Genomic DNA, 15,983 nt, shown 5'->3' with positions numbered 1-15,983 from the left:
TAATGGTCATTTATTTCTTATATCGTTATTTCAATTGTTCAGAATTGCTACCTTCAACATAGACTGAATCCTACAGACGAGAAATCTGGGGTCTGATTTAACACCTGGCACACAAATCTTTATTGAAATCATAATTTGTTACTGTTTAAAAAGTACTCTATTACTTCAAAGCTAGTATGAAATATTTTTGCTGCAACCTAGAAACATTTTTACTTGATTAAAGTCTAGTAAGGTTAATAATCCTCTAAAATTAGACAAACATTTTCTGAATCTTAGACTTAAAAATAAAGCAGCCCAGAAATCTTTTAGGTTTCTAAATCCTAATTTAGTCACATATCATCTGCTTTAAAGACCAGCAAAAGGCCAATACAAAAGAAAATGACCAGTATCTAGGAGGCTGGCTTAAAGATAAAATACAAACAGTACAATTTCTGTTATACTGCATATTGCAATTAGATATGAATTATTCACATCTAATTATAATTATAAATCAAACAAACAAGACAAACTGCAAAGTATTATAAAAACTGTGTTTTATTTTCAATACAAGATAAATACCATGCTCATTACTAGTGCAGTTTAAAGGCCAACAATGGCCATATAGCAAACTGCTGAACAGTCACCTAAATGCTAAAGAAAGAAAAGACAGAAAGTAAACATTAAACACAAAATTGCAATTACAAACATTTTAATAAAATGGGATAAGCTTTTTAATAGAAGCGAATATGGAAGTCTACTTCTCAGGGACACCAAAAAGATGTTTATTTGATCAAATATCACCTTACCTTTTGCACAGAAATCTTATTGTGAAGTCACCATAGAGTCAATAGCTAAAATTTTAAGACTTTCTTTGGCCTTCTGGTATTAGTCAAATTATTTACAAACCATGGTTCAGTAATGCATGTATACTGGTAATATGATACAGTTTTTTGTTAAGGGCTTTCGATTAAAAATTGTAAAACAACTTTGTAAGGCTGTACAAGGCTGTAAACTACTTTGCTAATATACCATGGAATGAAGAGGAAGAAGGAATAATAGACCTTTCTTTAAGGCTAAAGTCAATGTTATAGATGCATTCCTTAGAATACATTATGATTTACCCCAAAGGATCCTTTCCCATTAAATACCACCTGAGTACTACAATTTTCAAAGTAAAAAAATAAACACGAATTCACCATTTTAAAATAATTTAACTTACAGAAAGAATGCTGAGAAGTGTTACGCAGTAACAATGAGACAAAAAGAACACATCTTCAAAATGAAATGTTTTCACTAAATGCAGGGTCTGTCCAATTATGAAATTAATGTAAAACATTTACACCCATGGCGGAGTTTTAGGATACTCCCACAGGAAAAACTCTCCGTAGTATTTATTATCTGCAGATACCATTTCAAGATTTGTGTGACTTCAATTAAACTCCACCTAACATTTTAAAAAACTTCCATTACAATATGCTAATTAATATAGCAGGAAGTCTTTAAAACATTAACATCTGTCTATACCTAACCAAGTGTTTGTATGTCCCATACAAAAACCATGGTAGCTGCATACTCAGAGTGAATGCCAACAACCTGAAATTTTAAAGAAATTGGTTAAGACAAACCTAAATCAATCTGAACAAGATACAACTGCCTGAATATTTTGAATATTCATAGAAATTCATATTGCTTCTTTCTAATACCAAGAAAGAAGAGTATAAGAACTTCCTCCCAGAAGCCTAGACATTTTAGACATTTTAACACATTTTCTATTTCAACTTACAATAAGATACTTTAATCCTGAATCTTTTGAGTTCTCTAAATCAAAAATCTCACATTACAAACATAAGGAATGCTATATGTAAGGCCACATCTTAATAAATTTATAATTTTTGGTTGAATATTTATTAAAAAATTAGTCTAAGGCTTCTAAGAGTCAAGTTGCTAAAAAATAAAATACACCAGTGTTTAAACTGAAGGTTAACGTAAAAAACAACACACACACACACTAAAAACAGAAAAATACTTTGCTACAAAAATCCCACTTAATGTATTTTAGCACAAAAATGTCTAATGTGTACAATGGGTAAGCGTGCACTTAAAGTACATACAATTATGGGAAGTATTACAGATGGCTATGGGATGCAAATGAACTTAATGAATAAAATTTAAAAGGCAGTTATCTGTAAAACAGCTAGGATCTCAATACTGTATTCTCAGTAAAGAAACAGAACATAAACTTCCTCTTAAAATAACAAGCTGAAGCTTAAAACACAAAAGTGAAGCCATCTTACAAGATACAGAAAACGCAATGATCATTCAGGTATGAAAACCAAAATGTCAGAGCGCGCCAACAGAAAGTCTTGTAGTAGCATCTCATTGTATAAAACAGTATGTATTTAGGTTATTGGCACATTTAAATACATAAGGGAAAGAAAGTCTTTACCCTTCCAACAAATTTTCCCCCTCACTATAAAATGTTATACAACATTCATTAAAATCTCCATGTTTATTTTAAGAACTGACCTTAAACTAGTAGAAAACAAAGCAATATTCTCCACAGGAGAATTAACTGAAAGTAATACCTTAAGCTACAATCTATAAGTTTTTTGTGAACTCCAAATTGTAGTTAACTGCTTAAGAATATTCTAAGTAAATGGGCTAAACTATGATCATTAGCCACTGTAACTTACTCCGAATCTTGCTTATAAAAATTGACAAAATAAACACTTATAAATTTATACTGGAATATCCTTTCCAAAACCTATGTCCATTAACCAAAAGCAGCACATTCAATTCAAAGTACTGCTTCAAAAGCAATACCATTCAGGTGCTGCATCACTCATTCATAACTTTACTGGCTGAAAGGAATGTGATGGCATAGCACTAACAAGTGCTATGGTTTAAAATTAAATTCAGTTTTGTTTTCATATCCACTATAATTATTATTAAGAAGAAATGAAAAGATCTCTGGGACTCTTTTTTTGGTGTCTATGTAGAGATTTATCTCTTTGGATTGTTTTTAAACATTTAAAAAAATTTTCAAATAACATCAGCCCATTAAAAAAAAAGGGATATGAAGAATAAAACATAGCTTGCATTTTCACCTTCATTGCTATATATTCATGTATCAGATAGAGAAAGACTTGGCAAAAACTGGTCAAATCAAAAAGTTATTCCCTTCTGATAACATTTATAATACACTAACAGCAAACAATTCTAGTACACTCACATTGTCTGCAACAAAAGTCACGTAATGAGATCAGCCAAGTAGGGAGAAGAGTGATATAGTATGAGCAATTAAAGGGTTCCACTGATTAAAAAAAAAAAAAAAATGAAAAGGTAAATGAAGGATTTAATTAGTACAAAATGTCCAGTTTTCATTTCAAGTTCAAGCACAGTTAAGATTTTTATGATCCCATTTTTAAATTGTTCAGAGAAAATTGTATCCTTATGGACATTTACTTACCTTTTAAGCTTACTATTAACTAATTCCCTTGTAATATATTTATGTCCATACTTCTTCGCATTACAGCATTGTAATATAAAAAAAATCTAAGAAATAAAACTAACAACATCTATACACAAAGCAAGAAAACTGACTTTGATACAACTCTCAAATGTTAAAAAGGCAACTGCATTTTCAACAAGATAGAACACTTAAAAAATCATTTCTGAGAGCAAACAGTTCTGACAAACACCAATGATTCCATGCACAAATACTCTAACCACAAAATGTTTTAAAAATAAAGCTGGCAATAATATGGATAATTTAAAACAGCTAATTCTGCAAGAACTGGTATGATGGTGGACAACATGAAAGTAAAGAACTGCAGTTCTCTGGAGGGCTTCTAAGGTTGCACTTACATAATATTTAGGGTGCCTAAACAAGCAACGTCCTAAAATTTGGCTATACGTTTAAAAAAAGAAAAAAAAAGGAAGTGTATTATCAGAAGATCTCTCAAAGATAATCAGATTTTAAAAACATTAAAAAACATATTAACTTGCTTAAGGATTTTAACTCAAATTTCTGAAGTAATGATTCAGAATGAACTTTCTATAAAAATGTCTAATCAAATTGACACTCTGCCTATGCTAATTTTACAATTAAGAACACATGCTAGCCAGGTGCTTTTAATGTGGGCTTATATGCAGGGCAGGTTTGAAAAAAATCTTTGATTAGGTTAACTTTAGCATGAATTAATAGGTTGCATGAATACACAGAACTCCTTAAACTGTGGAGATCGGTACACCTATAATCTCCTATTACACATATAGGAGAATACAACCCAATGTTAATAAACATCACACCCTTCAGAAATCTATTTCCTGTAACTGGAAAATAAAACTAAGGCTTTCTTTACTCACATTTGTCTGCTGCACGGCTGCCTATATTTACGTTGCCCATGGCTTCAACAATAAACCATAAGCACTATCAATATAAAATAGCTAATAATTGCCACATCAAATCAGAACTGTCAAAATATTTCTTCAATGCTAGCAGTTTACAATTAAGCGTTTCAGTACACCTGTGTTGTAATTAAGCTGCATTACTGTAGCAAATCACGTGTGGGTTTTTACTAAAATGTTAAAACCACAAAATCTTTGTTGACCCCTAACACAATGACTGGGGTGTTATGTTGTGAAATTTCAGTTTTTACAAGTTTACATACCATTCAGCAAAGTCACAAGCTTAACTAGGTAAAAACAGCTAGAAAAGCAGAATATAGAAATATTAAATACCCATGTAATCACCTATTCTAATATCAAAATCAAGGGCAAGAGACACTTAATTAGTATGTTTAATTCACTGAACGCAAGATTAGATTGATGCATATCCAAAAATGCTATTGCAATGTTTTTTTAAAGGACAGTATAAATGTCATAGTAACATTATCTTTAGATATTGCTGAACACAAGACTTTCCCTGAGGTGTAAACATCAAATAACTTGAACAGCTTTACACATCAGCCCCATTAAACAGTTTATTACAACACTACATCTATTGTAATCAAAGTGGTGCTGTTTACAGACATTATCGTATGAACATTTTTAACAAGAACAAACTACTATAAAACAAGCATTTACTTGACGTTTTTTTTCCAATTGCTTGCACATTATAATGGCCAAATGTATATAACCAGTAATAAAGTTGCAAAAGCTATAACTTTTTAAATCACACAGGTTTCCTTCAAATAAAACAGGTAAGCAACATAAAAAATAAAAGTAGAGCTACTGGTTACCATTTATGCAGATTTGCTTTATTCAGATCTATTCCTGTTCATTTTATCCATGAATCCTTACAGGTTCAGTTCAATCACAAGAAGCAAACTGCTGGACAAGCGTCATTTTTCCCCCATGAAGACTGTTTTGTCTTGGAAGGTGTTCCTCTTCCTTCAGCTGTAATGTGTCAAAATTTATGATGTAGATTTTGCTATTCCCCATAATACACAGAAAAATGCTGGCTTAACTATACATACACAAGTCGTGCATCTACTTCACTGTTATGTATTCTAACACAAAATAAGAATTAACTGAAACAGTAGCTGCCTTTGTGATGGAGAAAGGCTCCCAAATGTATGTGATTAAAACTGAGACATTCTGATTTCATTCTCCTTAAATATTATTGCCTTATAAATTTAATGACTGAAACGGAAATGAAAATGTAGCAGCTACTGTTTCTGTGAAGATGGAAACATTTATAAGTCATTTTCTAAAGTATGCGTACTACAAAAATAAATGGAAAAACACTTGGATGATTTTAATGTAAATATTATTATCATTCACCCACATAAATTCTATATAACTCATAAACAATTAAATGAGAACTGAATATAAATGCAATAAATTATTTTACAGATTAGTTGTATTTATTTGACATACAGGAACTTCTGCAAATGTTATAAATCAAACGGTCCTCCATGTTACAAAATTTATAAATATAAGCTCAGTATGCACATTTAAATAAATATGACATCCACGTACAAATCTTTAGACATATACAAATTTATAACATTACTGTCCCTCTATTCCACCTACACTGAAATATCTGATGTAAATATATAAACTAAGCCGAAACAAGCTAAATGGGAATCTACAATGATAAATTTCATTGAAAACTCACATAAAGAAATAAAACCCCAATAAATGAGATAACCTAAAGTTTCAGGAGTACATAAATATGCAAACTTCAGGTAGAGGTTCACAAAAGAAACATTCAAGTAACGTGGATATAAGTGATCACTTGAAACACCAGATATTTAAAATATAAATTCCAAGAGAGTGTTTCAATAATATGATGTAAGAGGCAAAAGGGCACAATGTTTAGTGATAGTATTCCATAAAAGTAACTGAAAAATACTTTTTGCTCTACAATTAAGAGTAATTAATATTCTGTCACAACTATAAATCTTCTTCTATGTCCTTTCCTCCTCAATTAGGGTGTAAGCATCTTAAGAGCATCAGTACACATACGCATTCACATTGCCTAGCAGTAAAAACTTAAATTTTACAACTACGAAATGAAAAAGCAGATGTTATAATCCTGGACTTTTAAATAGTTTTTAATTTGCCCATATTTTTCAAATAGATACTTAAGCCATTTCTAATGTTACCTTTCATGTATTTTATCTTATGCTGATAAAGCTTTTGGTGGAATTATTTCATGGAAAAAATCTAGAAAGGTAGCTTCACACATTTTATCTTTACTACTTTGCAATATACGTAAAAAAACTGGTATTGAAGTATTAAAGAGAGACAAGGCATATGTTCTAACCTGAAAAAATAGATTAATGGGAAATTCATAAATCTTATTGCAAAAAGATGTTTATCTCCCTAGTTATTTTATCATGCTGGAAGGGATTTAAATAAGAGGGAAAAATTAAGTCACAGTGAGCAAAACAAAAATACCCAACCCTTCCAAAAAACATGGCATACTCTGCAATTTTATATCACTCCAATGGAGAATTTTTACTATTTTTTAGGTAGAGAATCCTATTGTGAAATTACAACACATATCTTTAGGATGAATGCACTTATCTTTTGTCTTATAGATAGATCTTTACTATTAATAAGTCTCTAATTTTCACCATACAGACAAAATCTGGGGGATAATCTGACAGCTTTTATTTCTATTTCTAAACACTTTACATTTATCCATTTGGAAATACAAAATTTTACAATCTCAAAAAAAAAAAAAAAGAAAAAGCAAATTTGAAGGCAATACAACCCATTTCCAATAACCCAATTCCATATTATAGTCTCAAGTTTCTAAGTAGAAATCTACATAAACACAGATATCAAAAAGAACCTTAAAGTGACAAATACATTCAATGGTCATGTTTTCAGAATACCATGTGGTCAAATCTGTAATGTCAAAGCCACACAATTTCTTGCTTTAGCTATCAGTTATAGAAGGAAGATCTATGTAAGCAGTTGTTAAAAAAACTAAGACAGATGGAATCTATGGCTCTTTAATGAAGTATATAAAGTGAGCACTAAGTTAAAATTTCAATACAGAGAAGCATCTGCATTTTGAGATAATGCAAGATCAAGTCAATACTAACAACTCAAATTACGAGTGTTTCTATTAGAAAACTTATCCAAGCAAATTTACTGGTATCAGTTAATTCACCTTTCAGGTAGAAGATTCAAATATATATTAGATATGGATCTTTTACAGGTTCTCACATTAATACACTGAATAAGAAGGATTCTAATATAATTTTAGAGATATACTTTTATTAATGCAGTATAATAAAATTCACTTTTTTCTTAATGAGAGGAAAGGAGATGAAGTGGGCAAAAGAACTAGAAGTATCTAAATACAAGTGAACTCTTTAAAATCAAAATCCCTTCTTGCATTGACTAGAACATATTACAAAATCCTGTTTGTTGTAGATGTTTACAAAAAACTCCCTTACTACCAAAACATTTCGTACTTTCATCTTTGCATCTCTGCAGATAGTACTTACCTCATTTTAACTAACGCATTTCATTACACTATAAAACATATACAGGATTGTTGCTCTAGGCAGTTCACTAAATAGTAGAAATAAACTTCACAGTTAAAGAATACCCAGCTTTGCCCAAAAAATTTGACAAAATGGACATTTCAAAATAAGCTGCTGTGTGATTTAGATTTCACTGTGAGAGTTAAAACATGCTACCACCAAGGCAAAGTAGTAAATTTGGACACATATATGACACCCTTACTCCTTTTTTGGTTATTAGATTTCCTTTAAACAATGCTAACTATTCATTCAAATCATTATTTTTCAAAACAATCTAATTTACAAACTAGAACAATGGTAGTAAATTTCACACTGAGATGAAGGTGAGAGATCAAGGTGACTCACATTGGCACTGATTTTTATTTTTTAAACAGGGAACATTAATCATTTGTAAACAAAACCATATTCTTAAACCACAGTGAGCAAAACACACACTATACATCCATTCTAGGATCACTTTTTACCCTCTTCTCACTTTAATTAACATAACTGTGTAGTCAGGCAGGTTTTGCAAATAATACTAAAAGCAAGGAAAATTAGAGTGAAAATAATGAAAGCTGGCATATCCAGATGAAGCGGTTAGGATATATGGGGAAACAATAAACACAGGGCTGGACAGTATTAGTCAGATCTCAGATGACTTAAGAGTTGCAGAAATAATTTTTAAATCTCATTACCACCCGTATCATTCATCAGATGATTAGAAGAATTTAATTTTCACATAAGACTCGAAGTTAACATTAACTCTTGAGGAGATAAAAGCATCTTAACATTTACGCAAGAACTTTTGATTCTTTTGGCTTCCCCCTGCCAAATTAATGCAAAGCTATAAATTGAATAAGGAATGCAAAACACCCTAAATCTTGTGCAATGACAACAAAATCTAAGATCATGGTATTTGTGAAAGGAGAAAAGTAATCATACAGCAAAGGAAAGTATAGTTACTTAACCTATAGCCCGTATATGATGCTTAAAATCTAATCAAAGGAATGGATAATGATTTGAGAATGTAAATATCATGTGTCAGAGAGAGGAAAAGCATGAATAGAGTATTAAAAAAAATAATTTCAGTTCATTACTCTTCAGTATACAAAGAAAAGTGGAACTGTTAACAGAAATCGCTGAGTAGGGTCGTTCCCAGCAAGTAATAAGAGGAATACAAAAGAAAACAACTATGGAAACAAAATTATTTCTGTAAAAAGCATATAATCTTAAAACACTGAACTACTTTTGTTTTGCTCAGAGTGGTCTGAGAATAGAGGCAGAAATTACAGAATATGAAGCACAATATATTTACATGCTGAAATTTACAATACCGATATTCCCATTAAAATATTATATATTTGAACTTAGATATTCAATGCTTTTAGAAAAACTAATACATTTTTTAAATGAGAGAATGCAATCAACATTACCAACAGTTCAAACACACAAAAAAATTAAGATGGGACAGACATTAACAGCTTGCCAACATCATTTAAGTTTCCAGTTAAATTAAGAACTTGCCCTTTTAGCCATTCATCATCACTTTAATAATAGATTACATTATTGTTTTATTTGCATACAGACTTACTACTGACATTCACTTTAGCTTCCAAGTTACTCTTATTCCATTCAGTCCATTTAAGATTTACATGAAAGTTCAAAAGGACTCATATTTTAAAACTTCTAAAAAAGGTCAATAGACCTCATTATGATGGTGATTAAATGTGCAGATATTTTTTATTTGCTCAAAAAAGTTTTTCACTCAGATATATTTAATCCCAGTCCCTACCCATTTATTCACATCTATGTTCACAATAAATACTGTTTGGTATAGCAAAGGTACAATATTCCAGGATAACAGAACTTTTTGCACTGGAAATGCTTATGTAAAATTTTGCTTGGATGAAGGCACATAACAATATTACAACTCAATTCTGATTAATGCACAAACAAAACATGGGAATTTTGGTATGGTACACATCAGTGATTAAGAAAAATGTCAACAATAGTTTGCAAGTTAGGAATTCATAGTTAATGTCTGAACGTAATGAAACTCAAACCATGATATAGTTAGGTGTACCCATTACCGGAATGTAATGTTAATTCAAAGTATTTAAAATTAACAATGGACCTTTCAGAAGGAGTTTACTTAACTATGCTAAAACCATTAAGAAGACTTGTTAATTAACTTTGGGTATAAACTGGCTCAGAATGCCCTTGATGGGCATATCCAATCTTGGAGATGACTGAAAATGTATGCAAGTTCCATTATCATGACTTCAGTAACTAGAAGCTTGTTGATAACTGACAAAGTTTAAATAAAAATATAAATTGAAGGACCTGTACCTTACTTTAAATGAAATGGCTGATATACGTTAAACATTTCCCTAAGTTGGCCACAATTCACCTTAAGCACTGATGGGCACTGAGAATTTTTTCATAAGATGGGATCAGATCTATAACTGGGGGGTGGGGTGGGCGGGAGTGGGAGAGGCAGAGGGCTACATCTTTAAAATTTAGCATTTAGTCTTACATGATACAACATTCAGTTCTTACATCCAAAAACACTATCAATTTCAATAAGCTTAGTTTTAAAAATAAAAAGTTTTGCCTCATATTAAAATAATGTTTTGAGAATTATTTATGTTAAGTTCTATAATACAGTACATGGAGAACTATTTTAAAATTAAGGTTTTGATATATATTCAAAATGCATGGAAAAGTATTAAAACTTGCCTTTTTACTTCAAAAAGCCCTTAAAACTGTATAATGTAATAGGTTATTTATGTACCATAAAAATAAGACTTACATGCTTATTTTCTAAGTAATATTACTTAAAAAGGATCTCGTTTGCTAAAATATATCTAAAGAAACTGTTATTTTGTCACAGAATTACATACAATCCTTTGATTTTGCCCATAACAATTTAAATACTAACAATTACCATAATTGAATTTTCAATATTTCCCAATTTTATTTTATGGAAAATAATCATGTAAAGAGTAATTACCAATAAGGGGTTTGTTTTAGCCTAATTTATTTTGGATATGCCACCAACATATGAAGAAAAAAAAAATCTGTTTACAGAATAACCTTTGTGTCACATGCACAAGCCTTATAGTGCCCTCTCCCCACTTTTCACATGAATAAACGCTGTTCACAAATATAAAAATAAAATTACACGTGAAAATGAAGTATAAACAGACAACTCTTCCCGCTTTATGAAAAATGTACACAATAGTTTTAAAATACAGAAAAAAAGACACAATGATTATGGTTTATGAATGAAACATCAAAGAAAATTATTTCAAGGTTATTCTAACCTGGGATGTATGATTTGGTACAATTTAAAATTCTCTATATGGAATACCCTGAATCCATTTTAATTGAGTAACTTTCTTATCTTCTTTGCAAATTAAAGAATACTGTTTCTTTTCTTTTAAAAACAAAACCCAGATGGCAGGAAAAGTGTCTTTTCTAAAAAAAAAAAAAAAAAAAAGAAAAAAAAAAAGTTTTTCTCAATGCTGAGAAACCACCCTCCTATATTCTTCCTGTATTATAAACTATTATACTGTCAGATTTTCTTTAAAATTTTTAGGGATAAATAAAGTTAGTTCAAGGAAAGAAACTTTATTTTTTGAAGTCCAAGCATACTATATATAGTATGAATTAACTCCCTATATTTTATATTTTAAATCACATGAAAACTACGTATGTGATTAAGAGAATTCCAATTTTTAGATTTTTAGAAGTAGACAATGAGTCCTCTTGATTATTTCTTAGGACCATTAACAACCTGAAACCTAAAAGCTGTAGCTCAAGCAAGCAACACAATATTTAAGGATAAGAGGTCAAAATGTTTACCTGTTATTACTCACCTGTCATTTATCTCAGATGTTTCCAGAAGATTAAATTCAGAACAAGTAGTTGAACCATGTAAAATGTGGGTATATACTGCATAAACAATAGCCTCGGAGTTATAATTACTATTAATAATACATATGTTAAATACAACAGGAACAAGGAATACCCACCTTCTAACGATGACGATACTCGCGCTCTCGGTCGCGCTCTCGATCGCGGTCCCGGTCCCGGTCCCGGTGTCTCTCTCGTTCTCTGCTTCTCTCTCTGTAATAATCATCATGACGATCTCTACTGCGGGATTTATGACGCCGACTCTTTTCTCGTGATCTACTATGATCCCTTTCTCTTGATCGTTCACGTCTTCTAAAAGAAATTACTGGATTAATGCTCTCCATAATTAGATAGCTTAAAAAGATATTCAATATTTTGGTGTTTAAAAATACCTACGGCAAAAAATAACTTATAAATCTAATTTAAACTAAAATATCCTGAACTGCCAATAATGATTTACTCACGTACAAGCATGAACTAGAAACCCCATTTTTAAAAACATTCACCCGGGACTTCCCTGGTGGTCCAACGGTTAAGACTCCTCGCTCCCAATGCAGGGGGGTCCTGGGTTTGATCCCTGGTCAGGGAACTAGATCCCGAATGCCACAACTAAAAATCGCATGTGCCGCAACTAAGACCCGGCGCAGCCAAATAAATAAAAATTGGGAACCAGACACACCACGGCAATACACCATATCATCTATTACATCTATTATAACTAGCAGCCTAAAACAGACATGTAGTATTTACTGAATGAAAAGCAGAAAGGTAAAGGAGAGAAAATTTCAAAGGACTTGTGTTTCAAGCTAAAGAACATACAGAAGGTAGTTTTTTAGACACAAAATTCATGAAATCACTCAATATATAATGAGACTTAAATACATAAAACTACCACCCATTAATACATGTTACCTAAACCTATATGTAAATATCAATTTTACATTTAAAACTAGCCAAAATATGGTTCATCATGAGTGTTACCCCACTAAGAAACTTCCTAATGAAATATATTCGTAGGTATCCTTGGGGGGTGGTGGTGGTGCTGAGGTGCATGGTGGGAAGCAGAGAAGAAACTTAGTAAACATGACCACCAGAAAAGACTGAGATACTATTCTCATTTTTATTTAATAAAGAGAAATGTTTCATGAACTGCCTTTAAAAACAACAAAAAACCGGTACTTTAACCAGAGTATGTATCTTAGAAATCCTACTATTCTAAATTCTGAAATTCACAACAAGGAAATAACAACTGGCTATTAGTTTAATCTCTATTTTGTATTTCTGCACCAGACAGCTCAACTTAGCAAACATTATTAAGTGCTAAGCCTGTGATTAAAGTAGAAGTTATTATTCTGGACTTAAATAGTTAAAAGAAGACTATATAAGATACGGTCTTCAGCTGTAACAAATGTGTTCAGGTCCAAACATCTTTATACTGGGTCAAAAAGGTAATAATCATAAAGTTGTGGACTATGACAAAGACAAGCTCTCTTTTCCTAACTTAATGAAGACAACTCTACCACTAGATAAAGTACACTAAAGACCTGAAAGTATCATGTCAAGGTTAAAGATCTACCTTTTGAAAATATGTAAAATTTCAAGGTTAGCAGTAATGCCAAAAAAAGGAACTGCCTAATCAAAATAAAAATACTAAGAAATAGATTATTAACTCCTTTGTTCAAGAAATATTTATTTAGCACCCAATCTGTACCAAGCACTGTTTCATCATTACAAATATTGTAGCGAACAAGACAGGTAAGGTCCTTTCCATCTTTCGATGTGTTCTAGTGAAAAAAATGTGCATTAGTAACAAATAAGAATAGACTGTAGTAAGTATTATGAAAAATAAACAGAATGAACATGACAGAATAACCTGAGAGAAAACCCCTATTAGCAAGTTAGATTGAGTTGAGGCATGAAGGATAAGGAGCCAGCTATTAGAGCCAGGGAAAAGGACTCCCAGCAGAAGAAATACGAAGTACAAAAACAGCAAGGTGGGCATAAATACCAAGTACAAAAACAGTGAGGTGCGGCTTCCCTGGTGGCGCAGTGGTTGAGTCTGCCTGCCGATACAGGGGACATGGGTTTGTGCCCCAGTCCGGGAAGATCCCACATGCCGCGGAGCGGCTGGGCCCGTGAGCCATGGCCACTGAGCCTGCGCGTCCGCAGCCTGTGCTCCACAACGGGAGAGGCCACAACAGTGAGAGGCCCGCGTACCGCAAAAAACAAACCCAAAACAAAACAGTGAGGTGGGCAAGTGCTTGATGTGTCAAGAAGAAAAGGGAGACCAATGTGGCGAGAGAACAGTGAGCCAGAGGAGAGGTACACAGTGAGGCTGAAAAGATAGGTAGAACTATATCACACAGCACTTCAATATTTACAGTCTTATTCTAAGAATAACTGGAAGCCACTGAAGGGTTTTAAGCAAGCAAACACCTAACATTTGATTTAGGGTTTAAACAAAAACAATAACAAGATCACATTAGCTGCTAAGTAAACAGTAATAAGTAAAATCAAAGTCCTATAAAGTCCCAAACACAGTATTTTTTCTATTTGCAAAGCAGCAGTTTTAAACAGACATGAGACAGGAAAGTTTTACCTTGATCCAGAACCATAAGACTTAGATTCAATTCCATGAAGGCAATCTTGCAAAGAGCTAATAAGAACTTTGCAACGATCATCAGCAGATACTTTGGATTGTTTAATTAAAGAAATTGCAGTTACCAATGTCTCAATAGCACTCCCATAATCACCTGTGAGTGGAAGGAGAGGGGCCGAAGTCAAATAAATTTTGTTTTCAAAATACCACCAAACCATTTGGGGCAACCATTTTACAAAAGGAATGCACTTTAAAATCACTACAGAAGATGTCTTAATTTTTCTCAGAGTTTCACCATTCTGAAAGGCTTTAATGTACATGAAGTTAACACCACTTGTTACTATTATAGCTGTGTGAAACACATAATCATTTAGTAAATATGAGAATAAATGAGCTGCCTTAAGGTCCCTGAGCCATTAAATGTCAGGGCTAATATTTAAATTTACACCTAAAATTTTTAAATTAGGAGTTTTTCCACTACACTGTGACATATAGTTCCCTTCAATGCCTTTTAAATAAAGTATAGGTAATGATTTGTAAATATAAAAATAACTACTACATGTAGATGACCCATCTTCAAGACTGTACTTTTTAGGTCATTCCTAATAACATAAATAAGAAATGTTAATACAGAAAGAAATATACAAACCAGCACTGGCATCAGACACAGCTCTTGAAATAGCACTGCTTGAGATTGCCCTATTTCTATTCATGATTTCTTCAAACTCAGCTTCACTCAATGGTGTTCTTGCAGTATCCATTTCCCTGTAAAATCGAAATAAACCTTAAATCATACTCAAAAGATTTTCTAAATTAGTCACAATAGTGTAAAGCAATTCAAATAATTGCTTTTGACAAGTGCCTTAGAGCTAATAGTTACTTTTTCAGATTGAAATGTGATCTTTTTCCTACGAAGAGAAGGTCTAAGCAAAATTCCCTTATCTTTCAGCTGAAATAAAGTAGCAACTTAGAAACCTCATCTTTCTGGAGGCCAGAAATTATGTATTTACGTAAGTATAATATACTATTTTTCAGAGTCATACAAAAACAGATATAATAAATTGTTCTGATGTCCCGACACATATGTATATCTAAACAAAAAATCCTGACTGCAAAAAATACAACCCTACACTATCAAGGGATGGAATTTGGTTTCATTTATATTTGGATCCTCTAGGCGCAAGGCCCAATTCATAAGAGAAGGATAATAAATGTCTGTTGGACTAATAAAATTTCAGGAGGGAGAAGACTTTAGACTTAATCTTGTTTGCCACTGAATCCCTAGAAGGATATCTGGCAAATAAAAGGCACTCAGTACCTGTAAATATTTGTTGGAAAAAAACAATAAAATCCCAAGATTTTCTAAAGCTGCTGGACAACTTTAAAAATTGTGACTGCATGTGCAGTATAGAAAAAGGTAAACTTTTTGCCATCTTAGTTATTAGTTATTAGGTAGGATGTTGAACTGAGGTAAGCAGTAGCAGTTCATTCTA

General features: G+C 32.0%; 1 protein-coding gene across 5 annotated transcripts in view; it reads right to left on the bottom strand.

The window, feature by feature from the left end:
- Window positions 1–516: 516 nt before the first annotated feature.
- CPSF6 (cleavage and polyadenylation specific factor 6) overlaps window positions 517–15,983 on the bottom strand; it is a 33,913-nt gene continuing 18,446 nt past the window's right edge. For 2 of the 5 annotated variants that reach the window (XM_033409568.2, XM_012537455.3), the window contains 4 exons: window positions 15,140–15,255; window positions 14,491–14,644; window positions 12,011–12,203; window positions 517–5,379 (listed from right to left, as the gene is read on the bottom strand). In XM_033409568.2, coding sequence (XP_033265459.1) covers window positions 12,014–12,203; window positions 14,491–14,644; window positions 15,140–15,255 — 460 coding nt within the window. In that variant the 3' untranslated portion in view covers window positions 517–5,379; window positions 12,011–12,013. Of the gene's footprint in view, window positions 11,931–12,010; window positions 12,204–14,490; window positions 14,645–15,139; window positions 15,256–15,983 lie in introns of all 5 variants that reach the window. The other 3 variants (XM_012537453.3, XM_004281876.3, XM_033409569.2) reach the window with 2 other exon arrangements.

The sequence above is a fragment of the Orcinus orca genome, chromosome 11, assembly GCF_937001465.1.
Source record: "Orcinus orca chromosome 11, mOrcOrc1.1, whole genome shotgun sequence".
Taxonomy (NCBI): Eukaryota; Metazoa; Chordata; class Mammalia; order Artiodactyla; family Delphinidae; genus Orcinus; species Orcinus orca.
This window is presented reverse-complemented; position numbering and strand designations above follow the sequence as displayed.